Source organism: Molossus molossus, unplaced genomic scaffold (assembly GCF_014108415.1).
Source record: "Molossus molossus isolate mMolMol1 unplaced genomic scaffold, mMolMol1.p scaffold_m16_p_10, whole genome shotgun sequence".
NCBI classification, from domain to species: Eukaryota; Metazoa; Chordata; class Mammalia; order Chiroptera; family Molossidae; genus Molossus; species Molossus molossus.
The window spans coordinates 66,190,264-66,216,199 of NW_023425345.1; the positions used below are offsets into that span (position 1 = coordinate 66,190,264).

At 44.4% G+C, this 25,936-nt stretch overlaps 1 protein-coding gene across 2 annotated transcripts in view; it reads right to left on the reverse strand.

Annotated features, from left to right (window-relative positions):
* Positions 1–11,030: 11,030 nt before the first annotated feature.
* Positions 11,031–25,936, reverse strand: part of IRAK3 (interleukin 1 receptor associated kinase 3) — a 47,462-nt gene continuing 32,556 nt past the window's right edge. For both annotated transcript variants that reach the window (XM_036251165.1, XM_036251166.1), the window contains exons 9-12: positions 14,757–14,955; positions 14,405–14,467; positions 14,164–14,328; positions 11,031–12,422 (exon numbers count right to left, since the gene is read on the reverse strand). In XM_036251165.1, coding sequence (XP_036107058.1) covers positions 11,898–12,422; positions 14,164–14,328; positions 14,405–14,467; positions 14,757–14,955 — 952 coding nt within the window. In that variant the 3' untranslated portion in view covers positions 11,031–11,897. The remainder of the gene's footprint in view (positions 12,423–14,163; positions 14,329–14,404; positions 14,468–14,756; positions 14,956–25,936) is intronic.

A 25,936-nucleotide genomic window follows, 5' to 3' on the forward strand; every position in this document is an offset into this window, starting at 1 on the left:
AGTTTAAAGAGCTACGATCGTGGAATATCACTACAAGAAAATAATAACACAGGAAGTGTTGTTTTTCTTACACAAAAAGCTACACAATGTAAATACTGATATAGTGTTGCATATAATTTTTATTTGCTATTTGAATTCCATCAAATAATATAAAATTTAATTTGTAACTATTCTAATCATGAGAATCATTTAAAAATTTAAAACATACATGTTCATTGTAGAAAAGTTTGAAAATATAGGTAAACAAAAAAGAAGGAGGGCATCATAATTGTAACACACAGTTTCTTTTAGATATTTTTATTTTCTTCCGGTCCTTTTTCTTTTTTTTTCCCTTTATTGATATTTAGAGAGAGAGAGAGAAACATTGATGAGAAAGAACATTGATTGGCTGCCTCCCGCATGCCCCCCACTGGGGATTTGGCCCACAACCTGGGCATGTGCCCTGACTTGGAATCACACCAGTGACCTTTTGGTACATGGGTCAACACTCAACCAGTGAGCCACACCAGCTGGGATCTTCTGGTCCTTTTTCTAAAATTATGTACCTGTATACTTTCTTTTTGCAAAAAATAGGATCCTGTTATATATAGTGTTTAGTAATCTGCCTTTTACCACTTAACAATGTAGGACAAACATTCTTGTATACTATTATATTGATGACTACATTTAATTAACATTTATTTTACAAATTTTTTATTGTTTAGGTTCTTTTCAGCTATTTATTATTATAAACAATGTATCAATGAACATCCCTCTAGCTATAATTTTTTGCACTTCCATGATTATTTCTATAGGATAGATTCATAGAAATGTTAGTAATGCTTCAAAGATATGCATGTTTTTAAGCCTTTTGGAAAAAATTTTTAATCAGGTAGAAAAGGCTGAAAACCAGTCTACTTTAATAATTATTAGATATTTCCACATGGAAAAGTATAATAGAAAGCATATCAGATTAGAGCAACAAGACCAGGGTTGAATTTCTTCCTCTTCCACCAAAAATGTATAAGACCTTGATTAGTCACTCAGCCCTCTTAGGTCTTATTATGAAACAGGATTGACACAGGAAAAGACGAAAGAGCTTTGTGCTACCAACGGTCTATGTGAAAAATCCTCAGGGGCTTGGAAGATCCATAAGCTCAGTGAGAGGTGGAATGAAATGATGACTTCAAGGCGTACACACCCACCACACATACACACGCACCACTCACCCACATTTATACACACACACCCACATATACACACACATATTCACACACATGTGCATACGTGTACCTGCACTTAGTACAACCTAGACTACATTAACAGAAACATGCTCAAATTAAATGACAGAATAAACTAATTCTTTTTACCTACCATATATAAAGTATTACATTTGATTTGGTGTAATACCTTCTTTTACTTTTTATTGAATTTATTAGAGTGACATTAGTTAATAAAAGTATATAGGTTTCAGGTGTACAGTTCTATAATACATCATCTGTATATTGTACTGTGTTCACCTCCCCAAGTCAAGTTTCATCACCATTTATCCCCCCTACAACCTCTTCCACCTCCTCCTCCACTCCCTTTTCCCTCTGGTAATCACCATACTAGATAATAAATTTTAAGAGAGCTATTTGATAAATTAAAAAGTTTCTATTATTCAATGACCAAGACATTTTTTTTTTTTTTGGACTTTCATCCCTTCAATTTTGAGTTCTGCTAATTTAAAGGTCTTAGTTCTCTCCTGGCTCAGTTGGTTGAGCATTGTCCTGTGCACTGAAAGGTCACCGGAGTGATTCCTGGTCAGGACACATACCTGGGTTGCAGGTTCAATTCTTGGTTGGGGCAGGTATGGAAGGCAACTAGTCAATGTTTCTCTCTAACATCAATGTTTATCTCTCTCTCTCTCTCTCTCTCTCTCTCTCCTCCCCCCCCCCCCTAGGGTGAGGATTAAATAAATAAATAAATAAAGGTCTTAGATCTCAAGTGAGAGATGGTCCCATGCAGACACGACAATGGTTTTGCTGATGTGGAAGTTGAAAGGTTGTCATTCTGGGCTCTTCATGCCACTGAACGAAGAAGAAAGAAGGGGCCATTCTACAGCTCTGTGTATTGATTGCAGTTGTCCAAGGAAATCCGGATCAGTGAGCACAGTGAGGGCAGGCAGGCCCAAGGTTGCAGTCCAGGGGGTTCTGAGCAGCGCCAGCTCCACGTGTGCCGTCGGGGCACACTAGGCAAGGCAGGACCACCAGGACTCACACCCTCCGGGAGCGAAGACTGGGTGCACACCCCGGGGTGGAGACCCTGTACCGCCGAAGTGCTGGCTGAGGGCGAAGGGAACACGGAAGGAGAGTAAAAGCCGCACAGTATCCACATAACTTGCACCTTGTGACAAATCATAGAAGCAAAGACTATAGCAGCCGTGTGTAGCTCCTTTGTTCTGAATGTCTCTGTGGTGTTAACCAATTATTGATTTGTACCTCTCTTTTCTCCTATGTCATACAAGAGACATTAGTGATGATTACCTTTATTCTTAGGAAATTCAAGTGGAAGAAATATTAAGACCACCGAGAGACAGAAGTGATGACTGGTGAGCCCCTGTGCCTCTCTTCTGGGAGAGCGGCAGCATCTTCAGGCACTTGAGGGACATGTGTGTGCCGCTGCTGTTGCCGCATTTTCAGTAGAGGGGAGAGGGTGACAGCAAATGCTGGATAGGCACAGGGTAGGTTCCGTCTGTTGGCCCGCAGCTCCTGCCTCCCCGTGCTTTCCTCTTTGCCCGGGGAAGCTGCCTTTCCTCGATGCCCGGGCAGCAGCTGCTCAGTGCGGAGCCCAGAGCAGTGGAGGAGCTCGACCTGTCTCTGCGCCCACCGCCCAGCATGACAGCGGCCGCAGGGGCGGTGGGCCCACACTCCTGCCGTCCTGGGCCGCAGGTTCGCAGCAGCCTCAGCCGGCCAGTGGCCCTGGCTCCTTCGTCCATTAGCGTGAGAATGGCTTCCTGTAGTTACTGATCTCTAACTGTGTATTTTCCTGGTTTTTTCCCCCTTCTAGCCTTGCCTGGCAATCCCTTGCTATCCAACTCCCAATATTAAGTTCCATCTGTTTGAAACACTTCGTGGGGGCTCTACTTCTCCACAAGGACAGTCACAGATGCAAGTGAACCCAGGGCCCAGCCTATGCAAAGAACAGTATGAATGGGGGAGGAAGAGGATGATCATTGACAGGACAGGAAAAAAAGAAGAAATCATATAACAGGACATCAGGGACACCTGCTATGACTCTGATGTTAGCTGTTGCAGGGGTGGTCGGTCCGCAGCCCGGCCTTGGACACCGTGGCTGGAGCGCAGTAGATGTGTAGTTTCACTGTAACTGAGAGAGCTTCGGACTGGCACCGACTACTTGATTCACTCAAATGACTTAAAATAAGGAACGTGCCCTGGCCGGTTTGGCTCAGCGGTTAGAGCGTCGGCCTGCAGTCCTGAGAGACCCGGGTTCGGTTCCCGCTAAGGGCATGTACCTCGGTTGCAGTTTGTCCCCGGCCCTGGTCGGTTGTGCGGGTGGCAGCCACTCGATGTGTCCCTTTCACGTCGATGTTTCTCTCTCTCTCTGTGTTCCTCTCTCTCCCTCCCACTCTACCTGAACAAAAAATGGAAAAATGTCCTCGGGTGAGGATAAAAATAAATAAATAAATAAGGAACGACGAGGCCAGGATGTGAGATAGGGAGGAAGATGCAGACATGCCACACTGTGTTCTAAAACAGGGTAATTTTTATTAGAGAAATATCTTTTGATGCCCAAGCCAGGATAGTAGTGATAACATGAATTACTCCCTCCTCTTCTGACTGGCAGACAAATGCATAATGAAAACGTCAGCGACTGCTCTGCCTCCTGTCTCAGGCCTTAGGGCTGCGGGCAGTGAGTTAATATAATCACGCATATTGGGCACACTGAAATCATACTTTTTTCTCTAGGCATATAAAATAAAAACGATGAAAGGTCATAGGTTAATATTTGCCCTCGGCTGAAGCCATTGCAGCTCTTTTCAAAAAGTCTGCGTTACACACATAAAAGAAAAAGAAATATCACAAGGCCCAATGTTTAATGATTCGGTAAGTGCACTATAATGAGCGTGAAAACACTTGCAGAAGGACGTGAAATTATCACCAAGGCATAATGGGATTAAGAAGATTAAGAAGACCACCAGAAGCTATTATACCTCACTCCAATGTGCTGTCAGAATAACTCCACTTTACACTATATTTACTTATTAGATTCCTTAATTTCTCTTTTGCTGAAATTTTTGCAGTGATGGTACAGTTGCTATTACCTGGCATTTCCCTTCCAGAAATCACAACACATTAATTTGGTATCAAAAGAACAAAATCTGTGCCTGTGTTACACTCTTAAGAAGCCAGCACTAATTTATCTTTTAGCTGGATTGGCCAAGGAGGTGTTTGTTGTTGATGTTGTTGTTAATTGTATTTACACCCTCAGCAACTTAGTTATGTCCACAGAACAGTCCCTCTAGATAGAATTAATTAGAATTGGTATTTTACCCTGGAGTATAGTTTGCTATTTCCCTTTATAACTAATGCATTATTGTGAATCCCATTAGCACTGTTTCATAGACTTCACCTCTACCTGCCAGAGAAAAACCACTATTTAGAATTTCTCTACCACTGCTGCAAGTTTTATTTTCACCTGGTAACTGCAGCCCAGAGTCTGCTACTTTCAGCTATAATTAATTCAGCTGTAATTTTTATGCAGGCTAGAGAGAGTGGAGCGCAAGTCTGGGGAATGGATATTTTATGATGAGAATGTTATCTCCCCAAAGATTTTTAAATGTAACTGCAGGTTACTTGTTGAAATACTGATTTGTAAATATAGACACTAAGGGCAGTTTTAAAAGATTTTACCAGAATCGACTAATATTTAATTTCGAAGTATTCTCAGTTGTGTATTGTAATCTGTTGTTCATTCCCGTACTGCGGTTTGTCTGGTTCTGCCCCTTGGATCACTCTTTACCAACCTTCAAAACTGGTTCTTCAGGGGACCCAGAGAAGCCAACGTGGCAGCTTCGTCACCAAGCTCTGGGGGCAGGAAGGACAAAGGGCAACGGAGCAGAGCACCGTTACCAGTTGTGAGCAAGGCCACAGCTAAGCGAAGAGGCAGGCGAATATAGAAATGTAGAGCATATTTCTTTCCAAAATAAAAACAGCTTTATTATTTTTCAGGGGATAATAATAATACATGCTCATTATAAAAATTTCAAATACATAAAAGTCTAAAGAAAGTGAAGATCACCCAAATATCACAACCCAGAAGAAAAACATCATTAACCTGTTGACAAAGATCTATGAAACATGTTATTTTAAAATATCCAGTGTTATAAATGAACCATATTAAACATGCTATTCTGGAGTCTGGTTTTTCATTCAATAATATTTCAGGGATAAATTCCCACAGCAATAAACATAGATCTAAACAATCTTTAATGACAGTTGAATACGAGTCAATTATATGTATGTGCTATAATTTATGTAATCCATCTTTTCTTGAAGGACATGTAGACTGTTTCCAGTGTTTTAGTATCATCAACATCATAAAGTGCATTCTTGCCATCTCATTTACACACATATAATTTTTATTCATTAGGATAAATTGCTAAAACATTGCTGGGTCAAAATGTGTCATTAAAAATTTTGATACATATTACCAAATTTGATACATATTGCCTTCTTAGAAAGGTTATATCAATTTTCATTCTGGTCAACAGTGAACAAGAAGGTCCATTTGCCCATATTCTTGTCAATTGCTTCAATATCTGCCAGTTTGGGAGGATAAAATGAATACTAATAAAATAATGAACACATATTTATTAGCTGTTTTTCACTTTCAAATAGGAAAGACTTTTCGTTTTCAAGTTACCTCTTTTTAAACCTATTTCCTGGACATGAATAAAGAGTTTTCAGTTCATAGCTCCTTCCAACACTGGATAAGAGTAAACTCCTTTACAATCACTTCCCTCATTGTATAGTAATGGAAACCAGCTCGATAGGTATTTAAAGCTTAAGTATGTGAGTGCACCTGCCCATCACTGCAAGGAAGGCTTCCCTTTACCCTCCCCTCCGATTAATGTTGATCTATAGAAAAACTAAGAGAGAGCCCGGCCAGTGTGGCTCAGTGGCTAAGCATCGACCCATGCACCAAGAGGTCGCTGGTTCGATTCCGGGTAAGGGTACATGCCCAGGTTGTGGGCCAAATCCCCAGTGGGGCGCATGCAGGAGGCAGCCAATTGATGTTCTCTGTTATTGATGTTTCTAGCTCTCTTTCCCTCTCCATTTCTCTCTCAAATCAATAAAGAAAAAATATTTTTTAAATTAAGAGGTAAATGAAAGACTTTGAAAATATTTAAAGAAATATTGCTGTTTATATAGATGACCACAAAGTTTGCAGTGAGGCAGATGACATCAATTAGAAGGCTGTCATGTGAAGGTTTAGAAGGTAATGTAGATCTTTTGGTAAAAATGCCTCCCAAAAATATACTTGCATGACAAGTCTAATGGACCATTAAATAGCTATAAATAATTTGGGACAGATAAAAACAAAATACAACAAACATTAGTTTGTAACCTGTGAAAATGTTGGTTTATCATTGCTTCGATATGATTTGGAAATACTTTTTGTTGTTGCTATTCCTTATCTAAGGATATTTTTTTCCATTAATTTTTAGGGAGAGCGGGAGGGAGGGAGGGTGAGAAAGAAAGAGAAACATCAACGCGAGACATATTGACTGGCTGCCCCCGGCACATGCCCTGACCAGGGCCAGGGATTGAACCTGCAACCCAGGTACATGCCCTTGATCAGGAATCAAACCTGCGACTCACTGTTGCACGTACCGACCCTCCAACTGCTGAGCCATACTGGCAGGGCTGGAAATATTTCTTAACATGAAGCAAATTTATAAGCAATGTATACAATGTCTAATTCCTCTTTTCAAATATATCTTATATGTTAATATTTGACAGTAATGACTTTTATTCAAGAATAGTGACATGGAACTATTTAAGCAAATGATTGATGATAGTATGGATATCAGGAAGACAATCTTCAGGTACAATAAGATGATAGTCTTGATACATTAGATACCGACCATTTTGAAGATGTTTTAAAGATTTGATTCATTCATTTTACATATATTATTGGGTCACATTATGTGCATGGTGCTGAGCTAGCTGTTAGGGACACACACACACACAAAAAGCAGGATATAGCCCCTGTCCCCAGGTAAGAGTTAATTTTGTGGAAGAGGAAGTCATCAGGCAATTCCATTGTGGAGTGATAATGAGGTGTTGTGTGTGTGTGTGGGGGGGGGGGGGGGTGAGATTGCTCAGAAGAAGCCTGCTGAAGATGCCATCCATAGCCAAATAACTGCTCTGAAAAAAATCACTGGGATCTGTCCTATTTGCCACGAAGCGGTCATAAGCTGCTCTGGGCACAGCCACAGCAAAGGGCTGGGCTGCATGGAGATGTCAGCTCTGCAGCAGGACGAAGAGAAAACCTCTCTGAACCCCTCAGCCGAGCTGGCAGAGTAGCCAGGGCCAACATCACAGGCGACACCGAGATGGCTCCGTGCGGAGAGCTCCCGAGACCCAACTCTCCCGCGGTGTCTCCCAGTCACCCCCTCATTCCTTTACTCAGTCAAACATGAGTTCCATGAGGGCAATGATTTTTGTGGGGTTCGAGCTTCACGGCCTCCCCAGCTCCTAGAACAGTGCCTGATGCAAAGGAGACTGTTGGTAAACATTTATTCGGGGAGCGAATGGCTGGCTGGCTGGACTCGGATGACTGCAGGGCAGGTAACAGCGGGTGAGCGGGATACAGAAAAGGGCAGAGGACACAGCGAGGCTGGTGTGCGTGCTGAAAACCTGTGGAATCAACACCTGACATCCCACACTCATGCCTTTACACAGGCGCTTGAATCTGCAGTGACTTCTTTGTGCAACATGGACAACAAGAAAGAGCATTGGGCTTTGAAGTCAGACAGATGTGGGTTCAATCCCTGGCTCTTCCCGATCTGGGAGGATCTCAGGCAAGTTCTTTAACCGCCCTGAGTCAGCTTCCTCATCTATGAAATGAGATGCATGCCTTCTGGGTGGCTGTGATCTGAGGGTTAAACAGGAAAAAACTCTGGGCCCAGTTCCCTGAGTCCTCGCTCCATTCTCCCACCCCGAGATGGGGATGCGCTGAGCTCTGGTAGAGCTGCGGGCCGCCAACTCTCCGGAGAGCCTTCTTGGAGTGCTTCTTGGGCACTCTCGGCTCTTTCTCTTACTCTCCTCTGACTTCCAGCACGCTCCTCCACCCTCTCTACCCTCGCGAAAGTGCTCAGCAATCTCTGCCCCCTCCTCACCCTTCCAGCCCTTACTTTCTGCTCCGTCACCAAACTATTAACTGGAGTAGATGCCTTTTCCTCCCTCACGTGGTGCCTAGTAGCTGGTACAGTGCCTTGATTCTGGCAAACGCTTAATAAATGCTACTCGGGATGACCCTCGCTTCCTATCCTCACTGCACTCAGGTCGCAAAAGTTGTTTCACACAGGCTGACGTCCCACTGCGTGAAACTGCGCTATTACACAGTGAGTCACGGGTCATTAGAACAATTCTCAAGAAGTCAATAAAATTGATGGTCAGAACTCCCACACCTATTTTCAAAAACAAATAGTATTTTTTGGCGTTAGGAAATGCAACAGAAACCCTAACAAGCAAACAGAATCCGCTTGGAGGATTGCCCATGTGCATTACGAGGACGGAAATGAGTGGAATTCTGTATAATCCATGTTTGCTGGTCAGAGGGAACACTTGGAGGCTCATTCTTGGTTTCTCCAGGTATCTTACTCTCCACATCATGAAGCCACAGGAATGCCAGATTCAATTCCTACAATCAGCATTGACTAATGCACCCACTAGAAGGCAAATCTAGTCAGGAGGACTGGATCACTCAGAAAATTGGTCATCTCCAGACACAGTGATATCTGTTTACTATACCATGAATCGGGTTATTGTCAGCTAATCTAATTTGGTCCTTTAGACGTTCAAGATGATAGTCATCCCTGAGCCAGGTGATGTAGTCAAAAAGATTACAGATTAACAATATTGCTAGAGGTCCACTCTATGCTGAGCAAAATCCTAGGAGATAGGGTGAATATAAAAGAATTAAAATGACACTTCTTTCAAAAAACATACAACCTAGATGGACAGGTGGAGACTGCTGATGGAGAACGAGCTGAGGATCACTAAGGCAGTGGTTCTCAGGGGGCCTGCCCAGCAGCAGCCCCAGCGTCCCCTGGGAGCTGACCCCAGACATCCTGCATCATAAACTGCACGGGCCCAGCAATCTGTGTTTCACAAGCCCTTCACACCATTTCCATGCACACTGCAGTTTAAGAAACACTGCTCTGCGCCTAATAAGCAAATGCAGGCCAACATGAAACCCACAGATCACCCACGTGCTGAGTGATGGTCAGGCGAAGAGCTTCCTAATGACCCGCTGGGGGTCCAGACCCAAAGTGAAAAACAGTTTAGCACAGAGTCCATTCTTGATTGTCTCCATTACCTCGTTGGAATGATTAGTGGCAGCTTCACTCAATTCCAGACTAATTCCCCCAGTTCAGCCAAAACACTTTCAGACTACATTTATAAAATAAGCTAAATCAGCCTCAGAATGGTTTGTAATAGATAAAGCCAAATGCCAAAGACTTCCACTGCTTCCTTTCACTAACAAGTATAACCAAGAGTTGCCAACTAGGACAGGTCGCAAGAAGGTAAAATCATATGAAGTCCAGTCCAAGCCTCTTCCCCAACTCGTCCTAGCACGGGGCAGTTTGGGAGCACTGTGGACACAGCTAGTACGATCACATGGGGAGGACAGCACTGGACAGCCAGGTCCCCTACAGACCCTTTTTTCCTAATTGCTCACCTGAGGCCTTTTGGGGGCCTGTCAATCAGGCTAAGGCTTATTGTGTTTTGAACTTCACTTTCTGCCATGAGATCATTTTTTCCCAGAATTGTAGCTCCACATTTCTGACCTTGGACTGCTAACCTGACCCTAATTCCTGATAACTTCTTTCTTTGATTAGTTGTTCTTGAATCTGGACTCCAATCTGACTATGATTAACACACACACACACACACACACACACACACACACGGCAGGTACCTATTCCTCTGACGCACAGGCACAGAAAGCTAGAGGTCTATCCTTTTATTACAAATGCCCTGAAGAGGGAGAATCTGTAAACCCTCTAGAAATGGTTTTCTTGGAGTATTTCTATCTATCATCATAAAGCTAATCATTGTCTCCTCTTTGTTAATTTACTCAGCAGTGTTTACCGTAGCTGAATTTTTTATTATGTGGGTTCACAGAGATCATTTAATTCAACTTAACACATAAGAAAATACATACTCTGTAAGGATAACATGCTAGGCCTTGAAGTGGTGGCCCCACTGCACTCAGGGAACGCCACAGAGTAATGGCCCCAACGATGTCCACGTCCTAACCCCAGAAACCTGTGAATATATGACGTCACAGGGGAAAAGGGAGATTGCAGATGTGGTTAAATGAAGGCTCTTAAGATGCAGAGATGTTCCCGGATTATCTGCATGGGCCCAGTGCAATCACAAGGACCCTTACAAGGGAGAGGCAGGAGGGGCAAGGTATGGGAAAGAGGTGATAAGGAAGAGGCCAGAGAGACAGAGGGATCTAGATCCCAAGATGCTCCGTCGCTGGCTGGGAGGATGGAGGAAGAGGCCATGAGCCACGGAAGGCAGGTGGCCTGTAGAAGCCTGAATAGGTACGGGAACCAATCTCCCCCTAAATCCTCCAGAAGCAATGCCAAGGCCTTCCTACCTCCACGACTGCAAAATCACGCACTGATGTTGTTCTAAGCCCCTCCGTTTGTGATGTGTTACAGCAACAAGTCTGGTCAGAGAGAGAAGACGGCCCAAGCAACTTTGACATAATTCGGAAAGTGATGAGTATAAAATAGAAACACAAAGTAACTGCTGTGGAGATGTTGATGATGTGAGTATGTCTGGCTGGAGAGATTAGGGAAGCCTCCAGAGGAGGGGCCCTCCGGGGCTGGGAAGATGTTACAGGGAGAGACTTGGGAGACAGCAGCAGTGAAGCAGAGCAGGGAGGTTCAGAATCAAACGAAAAGCTGACCGTGCGCTTGTGACCAGCCATTTACTCAGAAACAGAAATCGCTTGATTAAAATCTGATACATCCTACTCAGGATATAATACATCTCTAAGTTTGTAAGAAAGAACTTGTAACAACAGTCAACAGCTATACTATATGTGATAAACTCCCCTGAGTTTAAGTACAGAATACAGATCTTGGCAAGAACTCCTCTCTACATAGAACATGTCACAGCCCAGGGTGAACCTGGCGCATTGCAGACAGGCAAGCTTGATAGGGATGAACAGAAAAGTACTACGGGTCAATCAAAGTAAATGAAAAGGCAGTTCTTTAAAGGACATCTATTAATATTGATCAACTAGACATTTCCTGCAACCTTCGCAAGCAAGCTACACCAAACAATGGAATCCAACTAAACGTACTCAGCGGGCTGAAGGCTCTGAGGACTCAGATGGAAGCTGATGAAGACACTGGAATCCAATCTCTGTTTGGTAGGTTTTGATTGTCTGAAGTCAGAGACCATGCTCTTAAGTAACCACAACTGGCTCTAATTACCTAGGTTTTATCACAAGGCAGTTACCTGATAAAACACACTTTTAAGCCCGTTTTGTCAGCTGGAGGGTAATGAATGGGTTTGTGGATCTGCATTCCCAAGGTCACCATCGATCGTCCTCTTGGCATTACTTACAAAGACCACGGCTGCCCATGATGGTACCTGTACTCAGGCGCTTTGGTGATACTTGCCATCTTCTTTATCTTCTGGTAAAATGGATTCCTTTTTGTGCTCTTCACATTCATTCCAGGAAAACGCACTGGAACAGCCCGTCTCCACCGGCCTGCTCCTGTAAGAATGGCCGGGAGCCTCTGCAGAAGGCTCCACAGTCACACCAGAGGCCCTGGAGTCCTGGGCTGGAGCTGCGAGCTTCGGAGACCAGCGCTCTTCACGGGGGGAGCTGGGCGCACGGCAAGCGTCCTCGTTTCCCTCGCTCCCCGCCTTTCCACCAAAGCCCAGAAATGTAACCTCAGACTGGCTGCACTCAAAGGGAATTTTCTGAGTCAGTCTCTCTTTTCTCAGATGTTTATCATGAAGCAGTGAGTGATTACTCTGCCTTTCGTCATCTTCCATGGGGATGCTTGGCACATTTTCCAAGAACGGAGGAGGAGGACAGCTGAAGGACTTGAGTGAGGTGGGAGGGTCGTCCGCAAAATACAAGCTGGCTTGAGTACTTTCTAGGATAGGCAGAACCTAATTAACCAGGAAGCAGACAAACATTGAGTTACGCTTGAATAACCTTTCCTTTTACTTTTTTCCTGTCTACCTATTAAGGAATGTGCTCTTATCTTCATGATATCAGTTCTACTATAGACTTTTGAATGGGAAGGTATTAAAGATTAGCTAAGGATGAAAGAGACTGCATTGAATTGACTATCAAAAGACCTGACCGTAAGCCTAGATTTTCCACCACTACTTTGTGACCTTGGGTGATTCTCTTATCATTTTTTATTTCAACCTTAATATGTGGAAAATTGGAAGGGTTCGGGGAATGGTGAACCCAATCCATAGTTCTCAAGTGCCAGATTTACGTAGGGGAGAGTTCATAAAATATAGATCCCTATTCCCACCCTAAGAGAGTCATTCAAAAAATATGTAGATGGGGCCCAGGGAATCTGTATTCTTAAAGCTTCTCAGCTTATTTGGGTGTGTAGCCCCAACTGAGAACCATTGTCCTGTTATAAAACAACATAGAACACACCTTCTCTCACACACATAATTTCAAAAAAAATACATATAGAGCTTCATGGTTTACAAGATGCTTTCACACACATCACCTCATTTAACCTACACGAACAACACTAGCATTCTCATTTTATAGAGAACAAAGCTGAGGCTCAGCAAAGGGAATCCATCAATATCACTCGTCAGTAAGGAGCAGATCTCTGGCTCCCAACCCCATGGTCCCTCCTCCGTATACCTCATAGCCCCTTTCTAGACTCAAGATTCCAGGTCACACAGCTCTCACTGGTGGTGGCAGGCTTAGAATGCAGCTCTCCTGGCTCCCAGGCCAGTGCGTCTTACATTCTGATGATGCCAACTCTTTATTTAAAACCCTTCCATTGCTCTACAATAGATTCAGGATAAAACCCAAACTCCTAGCATGGAATTCATGTCCCTCTGTACCTGGAACCCTCTTTTATAACCACTGCAGCTTTTCCTTCACCACCATCCCACTTCCAGGACACAGAACTACCTGAGGTCTTAGCAACATGAAATCCACACGCGCTGAGCCTTTGCAGGTATATATTCTCTCTGCCTGGAAAGTCCTTCATCCTTCAGCACCTAAATCCAACCTGTTCTTCAGGTCATAACTCAGTTGTCTCCCCCATCGAGAAGCTTCCTTGACTTCCATCGGCTAGAGTATATTCTAATTCTGTGCTCCCAAATACCATGATGCTCATCTCTCTGTACTGAAATTCCATGTTTACTGATGTGCCTCTCCCTGGGGACTGGGGGCCTGAGGGCAGCCACTGTGTCTTGATCACTGCTGTGTCCCCAGCATCCAGCACAAATCTGGCGCATGCAAAGTGGGCACTAAATAATATTTGTTTATTGTAAACAAATAAATGAATGAATGATTAAATCGATGGACAGATAAATACATAAAAAAATAATAAGGGAAATACATACAGCATTTTTAGTGGGAAGATCTCTTAATGAAGGTTGAATAAAATATTCTCTCCAAATTACTCACTATGTCTCTTCATTAAAATATCTGTGGCGCCCTGGCTCCACCCAGTAATGACCTCTACCAGAATACCAGATGATGCCGCTTTTTGACCTGGAAAAGCTATCTATTATGTTAGAATTCTCTTTGGGGGACTGGATTTGTCTCATTAATAAAGAAGTTACTTAGATCCACCATTTATCCAAGTTAGATTTTCCATGGTTCTATGGGCTTGGTTTTTAATAAAACTGTGTGTATACATACTTCATCCATTGATGGTCTTAGTTTCGCCCGTGTTGCCGCACACTGGCCTGCCAAGGAGAAGAGCTTGGCAGAGAAATTCCGAGGACAGGGAATCACTTTCTTATCTAGAAACGAGAGACATGAATCGAGGCCTCTCTTCTCCATCAGCTCCATAAGGTGATCCCTCTAGGAAGAGAAGACAACCTCACTTAGAACTCGGTCAGAAAAATGACCAAGGTGCAGAGAGAAGGACAAGTCTTACCAGCTGAATATGCTTTCGCTCATCTAAGACCACTTTACAACCTGTCAGAACTTCCATTATCACCTGCAGAGAACATATTAGCAAGTCAGCTACAGACGTTAAGTGCACACACAAAATCAGTTGCGACTATTAACCTTAACAATGAATGTAGTTCATTCCAATGAATGAATTTACTATTTTATTACTGATTGATTACACAAAATTAATGTATAAGATAAAGAGTCACAGAAAATCACGGATCTAAAAGTTAAAGCGTGTTTTATTTTAATTGAATGTATTGGGTGACATTGGTTAATAAAAACCATACAGGTTTCAACTGGACAACTCAACGTAGAGCCTTCTTGGTACTCACGATGCCAAAGCTGTAGACGTCTGTTTTAGTGGACAGTTTGCCCTGCCTGACATACTCTTCCGGCATGTACCACAAATGTGTACCGCTGCTGCTGCTCATGCTTATGGTGCAGCTCCGCTGCTCCAGGTGGGGTCGGAAGTGTGCCATGGCAAAGTCGGTGAGTTTGGGTTGAAACTGATCGTCCAAAAGTATGTTGGCACTAAAAGTAGGAGCAAGGACAAACCAGACAAAAACATCGTAAAGACATTTTGGTGAAGAACCGAATGACAAGCTCACCTTCGTATTGGGTTAATTCCAAACATGGACAAAACAGAGCCACCTGTAATTTTCCATGAACGAGAGGACAGGTTCTCATTTCTCTTCAAGTATACATCCAAGTGTTCTATAAAACCTAAAACACTTGACCGAGGAACAGCGGGCATTTGGAATTCACAGCTACCTACGTGGCGTTGGTGGACAGAGCTGATGCTTCGACAAGAAGTGACACCAAAGTGAACCAAAGCTGCTTTCCATGAGCTGGTCTTGCACGGATGAGCCTATTACCCGGGTCTTCCTCAGATAACGCGTGTCATGTGCGTGGGGCTCTGCTCTGGAATGTCTGCCTAGAGCCATCAGCCTGGGTGCTTGGAGGGATCCACAGTAGCCCCTGCCTTAAGGATAAACCCTATGGCCCTCCTCCATGGCTTTCCTTTCTTTGAATCTTACTTAAAATATAACCACCTACAGAGGCAAAGGCAAAGTGCTTGGAGTCCATTTGAACTGTTTGTCACTTAAAAAACTTTTTTTTATCCTCACCCGAGGACATGTTTCCATTTTTGTTCAGATAGAATGGGAGAAAGAGAGGGAGGAAGAGAGAGAAAAAAACATCGACGTGAAAGGGATACATCGAGTAGTTGCCTCCCGCATGACCCCAACCAGGGCCGGGGACAAATCACAACCAAGGTACGTGTTCTTGACCAGATCTGAACCCGAGACTCATTGGTCCGCGGGCCAATACTCTAACCGCTGAGCCAAACCGGCCAGGGAAAAACCCTTAATAATCGCTTACCATCTTGGCTGAGAGTGAGCATTCGCTTACTTGACCTGCGGAGGGCTGCCCTGTGGCAGGGTGGGAGAAGATAAGCCGGGGGGAGATGCATTTCACGTGGCCCAGCCCTCACCCGTGGCTGCTGGCAGGTTGCTTCACCCCGGAACCCTCAGCATCATCCTTCCTCACAACTGAAATGAGGAAAACCACAGGACCCACAGACGCATGCAGGCCCACGAATAGCCCGCTGCTCGGCATGTGGGGGTGCCCAGTACACAGTGGCTAAGATGACTAGTCACTCCTCACGAGAGCAGACGGACATGAATAAAAGAGGTGGGTGGCCTAAGAGGAAGTTACCTACTTTTCAACTTCGTTTAGGGCTTGGTGCTTGTCCCCTGAAACCAAAGCTAGTAATAAAAACCCTGGCCGTCCAAAATGCCACATGCTGACAGCTACCGGATAAAAATAAGAAACTCTTACTCCTGAACAAGTGCTGGATCTTGCGAAAGTCCCAGAAGTCCTTGCTGTCCCTGGACAAGTAGGCTGACAGGCAGACCCTAGTTCCACAGGTCTGAATTGCAGGCATTACTATGATTCAGAATATTCAGCGTCCTGGCTCAAACACAGGATTTGAAACTAAAGCCTCAGGAATTCTAATCCAGACTTTGCCTAGGACTGAGTTGACAACAGACACAATGAAGGGGCTTCCAGAACCAGAAAGACATGCCTTAAACTTCATTTCATTCTCCCTCCTCTAAAGGGGGCAGGACAATCGCAGAAGCGGACGAGCCCCCTCTGCATAAGCCGTGGGGCCCTTACCCGTGCGTGATCCTTGCATGATCAGCTTGCTTCAGGGAGGAGACTGGTATCGTAAGCACATCCTCACTGTTCCCCCTGCCTTGACTTTCCTCTCCAGAATTTTCTAACCTGGCAGCTTCTAAGATCAGCCTGGGTCTCCCACATCTGCCACTCCTCACCCACTCCCTGGTTTTCTCACTTGGAAAACAGTAGTAACTATCCTGACATACTTCTGAAGACAAGGAATATGCTAGAGCCAGATCCCACCTTCTCCCCAGCTCTCGGTAAGAGCAGACATTTAGTTCATAATTACTTCTTCCGTATGTGTACACTTCACTTCTGCACAAGGCGAGGGCCTCTGGCGATGCCCTGATCATTCCTGAGTGTCGGGGCATTTAATGCAGGAGTTTCCGGATGTGCCAGGAGGTGAGGTGGGCAGAGAGGTTTGTTAGCTCTCATTACCAGGACCAGCCTTCCACCCCGTCAGCCTCTGCCAACCTGGAAGCGTGGCTCTGGACGCACCCGCCCCACTTCATGTCAGCCTGGGAGGAGCACCGCACAGCTCTGAATGCCAGACTTTCATTGCCAAACATCTAGCCCTGTTCTCCCTCCACCCTAGCTCTAAAGAGGGTACGAAATCATCACTTGAAATGCTAGAACCATGAGAATACAAAAAGCTGAATCTGTAGAACACTCAGACTCCCTGAAGAATAAGTTTTTCCTAAGGACAAAAGAAAAAAACAGCAACAACAACAACAAAAACCCATAACCTATTTATTTGACCCTCAGCAAAACTGGTGGGAAGCTTCCAGCAACTGCTGAAGCGGTTTCTGTAAGAGGTGAGCGGGGGCCGCGGTGCATTACAGAGCAACACCCACGGAGGACTGGGGGTCAGCGAGAGGCCATCAATAAGAACGCAACATTTTTCTAGGGCACTGCGTTTACACTTTGAATAATGACATCTGGTGAAAAGATGAGTTGTGTACCAGCAGACCTTAGATTTTGAGTCCAGTGGTTTACTCGGTTCTAAATAAAGGTTAACGGTCGCCGAGGAAGAAGGATGCTCTGTTTGAGGAAAGGGGGAATTGGAAAAGGCCCTTCAACAATCCATTCTGCCCTGATCCTTCCCCCTGCGTCCACCTGAAGTAGACTGTTCAAACATAAAGTGCCTTCAGCTACCATGTAGGTCAACTGAATTCGTTCATCCTACGGGCGTAAAGCAGACTAATAGAATAAAGGCAACATAAATAACTAAAATCATGTAACAATACAGTTCAAATAAAAGGGCAGCTTGCTAGCCATGGTGCCCACCAAAAACACAGAGGAGACGCATCAAGGGCCCACACACTTCATTCAGTGTTTCTACGACCTATGTCTTCTTTCCCACAAGACTGCTTACTGTGACCCAGAGACCTCTCTAGATCATTCTTCTAGCAGGAGATCAGTGGTAGGGTCACGAAGGAGATGGGGAAAGTCCTACACAGGGTGGTGATTTATATCCTCACTCGGGAATATTAATCTCCCTCTTGCTAAGAGGAAGCACAATTCTTTTGGGTGGGGACTGAATCCCCCCAAAGGCTATCAGAATTGCTTCCTTTGCTCACCAGTTTGTCTCCTGATTTAGTTAAAGTCTGTGGGCTTGAAATATAAAGCAAGATGCTACACCTAGATTATAATGCAGGATTTGAACATAAGTACAAATACCATGTTTGACATGTAGGCGCAGGATTGGTTCTTAAAAGACATATTTATTTTTATAGGATTTTACAGGGCATTATTTGTGCCCACTAGACCAGTCCCCGAGTGCCTGGCAACTCTCAGGAGAAGTCCAGGCTCCACCCATTTGGCCCCAGAGATCAAGAGGACCCGCACGGCCTCCCATTGACAGCCTGAGGCAACAGGACATCTTGTTGTCTGTGTTACTGCTGTTGCAACACAAGGATAGCCTTCACCAGATGAGACAAGACCCAGTTTCTCGGGGCAAATGCAGATTACAGAACAGGGCACACACACCCCACTCCCGCCCCCGCCCCCCTGCAGCATGCGGTAGATCTGGCTGAAAATGATACGAACTGAAACCGTTACGCCACCCCTTGGATGAAGCAGCTGTTTCTCTCCCCGTGAACCCAGGCAGGACCAGAGACCGCACTAGAGCTTGTTTTTGCTTTGATGGGCACCTTTCGAGTCCTAGGCTCCCTGTGTAAAGGCCCAGTAGATACAGGGCCTTCCTCCTGTAGGTGTGAAATGTCATCTCCAATCAACTTCCCTGAGCCTCAGTTTCCCTGTAGGCAAACAGATCTGATAAGGCTTAACTCAAGGGTTGGTACGAGGATTGAATGAGAAAACATAAGCAGAGTGCCTGATGTCCAGGGAAAGCCTAGAAAGGTGCTTTGAAGGATGTAGGCTGACCACTGTCCATTCCACACGCACCACCTTACCTTAAAGTCCCACAGACCTTGGCTGGGTATCTCTAGTTCAAGGACACCAATTTGCAATAACAAAGGTACAGGGGGTTGCAGGATGACCCTGGAGCTCAGAGGGCCCTTCGAGTAACTAGTTTCAAGGCATTGGCTGAGTTTCAGAACAGTTCCCAAGAAGTTCTGGAAGAACCTGACTAAATTAACATTTCCAGGTATTTTTAAGATCATGGAGAGATAAAATATATAGATATTATTTGGTCCATATGTGTGCATACATGTATATCCATGTGGTGTGTCAATAAATAAATGTGGGGGGTTAGAGTCAGTTATGGTAAATAGAATACATAGGGGAATTTTTATCTTATGTAATAAAATTGGTATCCCTTAGGGGGAAAAAACATATTTAGATATCTTACAAGAAAGGAGGCTCTATAGGAAATAGGAGAGTCAGAGGAAAAAGAGTTGTTTATATCTAAAATGCTTCTGATACACAATGGAGTACTATGCAGGTGTAAGAAAGAAAGATCTCTTATCCTTTGAGACAACATGGAGGGACCTGGAGAGTATTATCCTAAGTGAAACAAGCCAGTCAGAGAAAGACAAATACCACATGATCTCACTTATTTGTGGAATATAATGAACAAAATAAGCTCATGAACAAAATAGACCCAGAGACATAGAAAGGAATACGGTTCAGACTGACAGACCTCAGAGTAGGGGGCAGGGGGGATGGATGAGATAAACCAAAGAACTTACATGCATGTACATGTAACCAAAGGACATAGACAACAATGCTGCGGAGGGGGCCCAGGGTGGGGAGGAGGGTGTCTGGGGGGTGGGGGGGAGAAACATCTATAACAAAAATAAATTAATAAAAATTGAAAAAAATAAAATGCTTCTGAAAAACAAAAGTAGATTTTTGGAGGGGAGGAGACCGATTAACTAAGCAAACAATCAGTCACACAAACAAACAAACAAACATTGCATTTCCTGCAGGCTTTGCTGTTCCTACTAAACACTAAGGTGCAGCCGGGTGTCCCCACACCCATCAGGTCTGGGAGTGAAGGCGGGGCAGGCAAGCGTGCCCTGGTTGTAGGAAGGGGCCAATCTGTGGCTTCCAACCACACAGTCTTTCCTGTCCCTCACAAAGGAAACTCTCCATGCATTGACTACGACCATACATCTCTGACCAGTGTCCATTTTTGAAAACTTCATGTTAAAGCAAATGGCTCCTTCCCTCCTTTCTTTCCCAGACCCCTTCCCGTGTATGAAAGACCATTGCACGTGGCCGGAGACTCACTGCAGCACAAATGGATGAGAGCACGTATCTTACAGGAGACACTGGGAATGTCGCCCAGATTAGCTCCTCGCTTTGGAAGCTAACAGGGCTGCGTGTCTGGGACGAAAACTGCGTTTGAGTTTAAGATCGTTCATTAATGTGAAAACAATTAAGCTTGCAAATGGCTAGGCTGGAAATAGCAAGAAGGTTCACTGCTTTCAGAAGCTTTCACGTGGCAGCTCCACTTCCCAAATAAAAATGGGAGGGTCATTCAGAAAGAACAGAGTCTTCGACTCTAAGACTCTTCTCTTTAAATCCCTTTTCCTCCTCAAATTCCACCATCTGGAAATAAATTTTTATTTTCATAACATTCTCTTTAAGGAGTTCAAATGACAAAGACCTTTTCGGGCCAATGAAACCACCAGGCTTCTCGAAAATACCTCTGCAATGTGGGCTTGGCTTCGACTGTCTCCGGAGAAGCTCGTGTGCTCCCACAGGGCGAAGGTTCCCCAGGCCCCACTGCCTACAGCCCCGTCCCCGTCCCGGGAGCCCCGTGTCAACATCTCCAAATTTGCACCTGTGAATTACATTCTCCTGTCCCGGCTGCCCTCAGGAGCCCCAGCTAGGGACCACTGCTCATCACCAGGGAAGAGCGTGAGGGCTGGACCCACACAACGTGGAACCCTGCGCCCTTTCCCAGGTGCAGATGTGTAACGGAAGCAGGTTATCATTTCTGGACTCTCAGCGTTCTCTGTCACACTGAGATAAGACCAATGACACCTCAACTCAGGGTTGTTGGGAGGATTCGTAAATTGTTCGGTGGACTTTTAGGTCAGATCTAAAGTCCCTCGTCTGTCTGCAGCCCATTAGCCACCCTGATGTATCAGCACCTCCTCATGCAGGCTGGGTAGAGGGCACTCGCTGATGTTCAAGGGCTTGCTTTCTTTCTTTTGAAAAATCTTTTCATTTTTCATTGCGATAACATTGGTTAATGACATTACGTCAGTTTCAGGTGAACAACATTATCATTTGATATCTGTAGACACTATAACATGCTCACCACCGAAAGTTCGGTGTCCTTCCGTCACCATACATTTGGTCCCTTTGATGCCCGCTCCCCTCTCCCACTCCCTTCCGTGCAGGCTTTCTTTACACTGTTTCCCTCACCTGCAAAGTACTCCCCCTCCCTAATTTTTATCCAAGCCTCTAAGCAGCCTGATTCACTTCTTCCACGGTTTCACTTGACTGCTCTGAATTCCAGTGGTCCTCCGTTCTCCAAGCTCCCACCATACAGCCTGACCACCAAGACTTACTCAGAGACCAACTTACGTTGTTTGCATAAGCATGACGTTCAGTCCATAGAGGATAGTAAGCAAACATTTGTTGACGTACTCAGTTTGTTAATTAAGAGAATGTAAAGCCATAAGTAGATTAGACCACTCTTTGTATGGCAAATATGTGCCCCAATGTTGCAAAAATATACTCCCACATGCTTGGCAGACATCACTAATTGAGTTCAGAATGCACACACTCCAGAGTCCCTTTCAATTCTGCACATGGGAAACCACTGCCAATCAATCAAAGATGAAACTGACTTGTTCTTTATTTATTTTTGGTACATGCCCCTAGCGGGAACCAACCTGGGACTCTTTGGTCCACCACTGAGCCAAACCGGCCAGGGCTACAAAACAGCTTTTAAATGGCAGAGCCAGCACTAGAGCTTAGCTCCTCCTTTTGGCATGTTCGGTGCTCTTCTCACTTACTATCATTCACTGGAAAAAAAAATATTTTTTTATTCAGCTACTCATAAAAGACTGTTGATTACAAAGCAGAATTGAAATGAACTTTTATCTCCTCTTTTCTTTAGATGTATATAGATAATTCCAGTGCAAAATAGTGGCTGAGCGGGTCACAGGAAGACAGATTTTAGCTCAATATAAAGGTTGCTCGAATCATTGGAGCTGCACCCAGATGGACTTCTGGACGTGCTGTGCAAGGGCCCAGGGCTGGCTGGATGAGGCACTTGGGAGCTGAAAGAGGCAGTCTCCATTAGGGATAGAACGACAGCGTATTGCCACGCCCTGGGCGGTGCTTGGCATAGACTCCCTCACTCCATCCCACAACCCCCGAGGAGGGCGTGGTGGCCTACTCAGTTCCAGATAAGAAGACTGAGCCTCAGGGAATTTCAGGAATTTACCAAAGGTCACACTGCCAGTAAGTAGTAATTTGAACTGAGATCTTCCTGGCCCAAAGGCCATACACTTAACCAGTGGACAAGAGACAGAAACGGCAATGACATCAGTGGATTGGCTGTTGAAAAAAGGGAAGGAGAGAAAACTCTGGGAAACAGGCAGTTCAGGACTTTGCCTGACCTGCTCTAGGGTGATCAGGTCTCTGGAGGTGCCTCCTGAACCCATCCTCACTCTGCAGCTCATCAAGATAAAGCCGGACAAGGATTTTAAACATGAAGGGTCACATCTTTCTCCTGGCACAATCCCTAGATTTGGGTATAGGGCGCAAAACTAGGCAGGTGCTATGTCACAGAATTTGAAAGCAAGAAGAGAGCCAACTTGAGATCATTCCAGTTGACTCTGAACATACAAGTGAGAAGAAAACCATGGCCAGAGAGCGTGAGGCAGGACCTGGCGTGGACCGGTTTCCTGCGCTCGTTCCCATCATCTCCAGTGATGGTGCAAACGCCATCTCACTGCTTAGACAAAGTGCTGCTCACACTCTGGGCTCCAGGCTGCTGAATGATCACCTCACAATCTTCATTTCTTTTGTTTGTTTGTTTTGTGGTACGTGCCCCTAGCAGGAACCGAACCCGGGACTCTCTGGTCCGCTGACCGATGCTGAACTGCTGAGCCAAACTGGCCAGGGCAATCTTCATTTCTTCAACTATTTTAAAAACCTCAAAAGTGTAAATTACCAAGCTTCTTTGTAGATAGATGTAATTACAGAGAATGAATGAAATAGAACTTTCAAACATCATTTAGTAACTAGACACACCCCTTGGAGTTTCTTCTGCTTCCTAGGTTTGAAATAGAAAGGTCTGATGCCAAGTTATTTTTTTCTAAAACATATTATTATTATAAAAATATAATAAATTTTATAATTATTATACATTGTATTTTTAAAAATTTTAAACGTAATGTAGAAGTAAAAACTAAGCTATTAAGTAAAAAGCTAAATCTCTTCTCCTGGCCAGTTTGGCTCAGCGGTTGGAGCGTCGGCCTGTGGTCCAGAGAGACCCGGGTTTGGTTCCCGCTAAGGGCACGTACCTCGGTTGCAGTTTGTCCCCGGCCCCGGTTGGGTCGTGTGGGTGGCAACCACTGGATGTGTCCCTTTCACATTGATGTTTTTCTCTCTCTCTACCCCTCCTACTCTATCTGAACAAAAAATGGGAAAAGTGTCCTCGGTGAGGATAAAAAAAAAGCTAAATCTCTCTGTGTAAATAAAAACATATTTATGTTTTGGTATGTTTTACTTTTAATCTATTTTTTTAATTCATAAATTTGTAGTACTACAAAGTTATAATCGTGTACTCTATAGTACTTTAACCTTACTTTTATCACTTAATCTCCTTTTATTCACATTGTTCCATGTTATTTCATACTATTAAAAACATTATTTAATAATGTCAAATGATATGCAATAAGTTCTTCTGTGGTTCATCATCTGAGGCCCAGATGCAGAAAAGAAAAGACAGGTAACAACATCTTCCATTGCTCATGCCAACACAAACAGAGCCCTGGTTTACTCATCAAAACGTCACTATTTAACACGTTTGGAAATGTCCTTTTTTTGAGTCAGTTATCAGGGCTGTGCAATAAAATGACATATTTCCTAGAATCTGCCTTTCCTTAGAAAGAATGAAAAAATGAATATGACAAAGGTGGAAGAGCAGGGATCCCTCAAAGCACTAGACCGCACACAGAGGAAGCAAGACTCAGGGGGACGCACATTTAGAGCAAAGTGAACGATTCATTTAAAAGAGGTTCAGGAGGGTAATCTAGGTCAGACGATTCACATTTAGCCAAGACTGTTGGGGGCTGAATGTCATGGCTACCAGACAGATGCTCAGTGCCTTGAATGAAATGAGCTGGTCTCATTCCAGTCTCTGGAGAGCAGCTGTGCACATCACCCAAAGAAGGGGGAAGTCTGCTGCAGTTAGCACTAATTAACACCTTTGCTGGCAGGCTTAGCAGAAACCGCAGGAGTTCAGTGCCTGTGAAGGAGGCTGATTTGCTCTGGAGCTGAACGGAACACACTGATGAGCAACTGAAACACAATTCTCAATAAATGCCCACAGCCCCAGAATCCCACACCCTGACACATGCCTGGGTGGGCACAGTCTACAGATGGTTATGTTGAGTCTTTGAACCCTTTGGAAAACCCAGAAAGGTGACTATCATTGGCAGTCCCCTTACCAACTAAAAAAATAAAATGTTGCTAGCTGAAATTCCAGTTTAAACCCTGCCTCTCCCAGGAGATTCTCCCTGTCTCTGATTAGGTATCTTTCGGTACTCTGTATCTCTATTACACACTGGGCACTCCCCCAGCAGTTATTTAGATGATTTCATAGTTCAGCACATCCAAACAAGTACTGGGATGCTGGCCTGGAATAAATGGCTTCCTCTAAAATTGTGGTATCACCTAAGAGATTCCAGAACCTTTCTCTTGCCACCTACAGCCCAGAGAAGACTCAGAGTCCCTTGAGAGAGCCTTTATCAAATCTAGGTCCTCACACTGATTAGCACTCAAGGCTCTGTCCGCCCCCTCCCCCACTACACTCCTGACTCCTCTCGAGTCTTATTTTACCTTATTCCAATCTCATCCTTCCCTCTCCAAGCACTCTGTCTTGCTTTCATGTCTTGCTTGGCAATCCTTTACTCTGTTCCCTTGAACATATTATTACCTCCACCAGGAATATTCTCTTCCCTTCTTTCAACTAATCCACTGCCATGACCTGTCTCCTCAAATATTTGGCTTGGAACTATCTAATTAGAAGGAAAGCATTCTCAGACCAATCATGCTCTGGGCACAGTTAGTGTTTGCTGCACTGCACAGTTCTGTGTTTGTGTTCTCTCTCTGATCCCCAGGTTGAACCTTCAAGGTCAAGCCTATGACCATCACCTCCCCGCACTGTGGTCTCATACAATGCTCTGCACACAATGGATGTTCCATAAATATTTGTGAACTAAAAGTAATGTAATTTTTTAAAATGTTCGATGTGTTAGTTAACACAGAAGTGCTTTTTCTTAAAATAGAACTTAGTTTTTGGGTTCACTTTCCAAACACAACAAATGGATGATGGAGGTAAAGTGTTATGGATGGAATGTTTGTGTCTCCCCCAAATTCACATGTTGAAACCCTGAACCCAAGATGATGGTATTAGGAGCTAGGTCTTTGGGAGGAGAGTGGAGCCTGAATGAAAGGAATCAGTGCCTTGTAAAGAGGCCCCAAGCGAGTATCTTGTTTCCTCCACCAAGTGAAGACCAGGTATGTTGGCCTGATAACAACAAGCTTGTTCCTCCAGCCATGTGAAGACACAGGGGAATGTTGGCCGTTGATGAACAGACCAGAAGCAGGCCAGCATCATGATCTCGGACTTCCAAGCCTTCAGAACTTGAGAAATAAATATTTATAAGCCAGA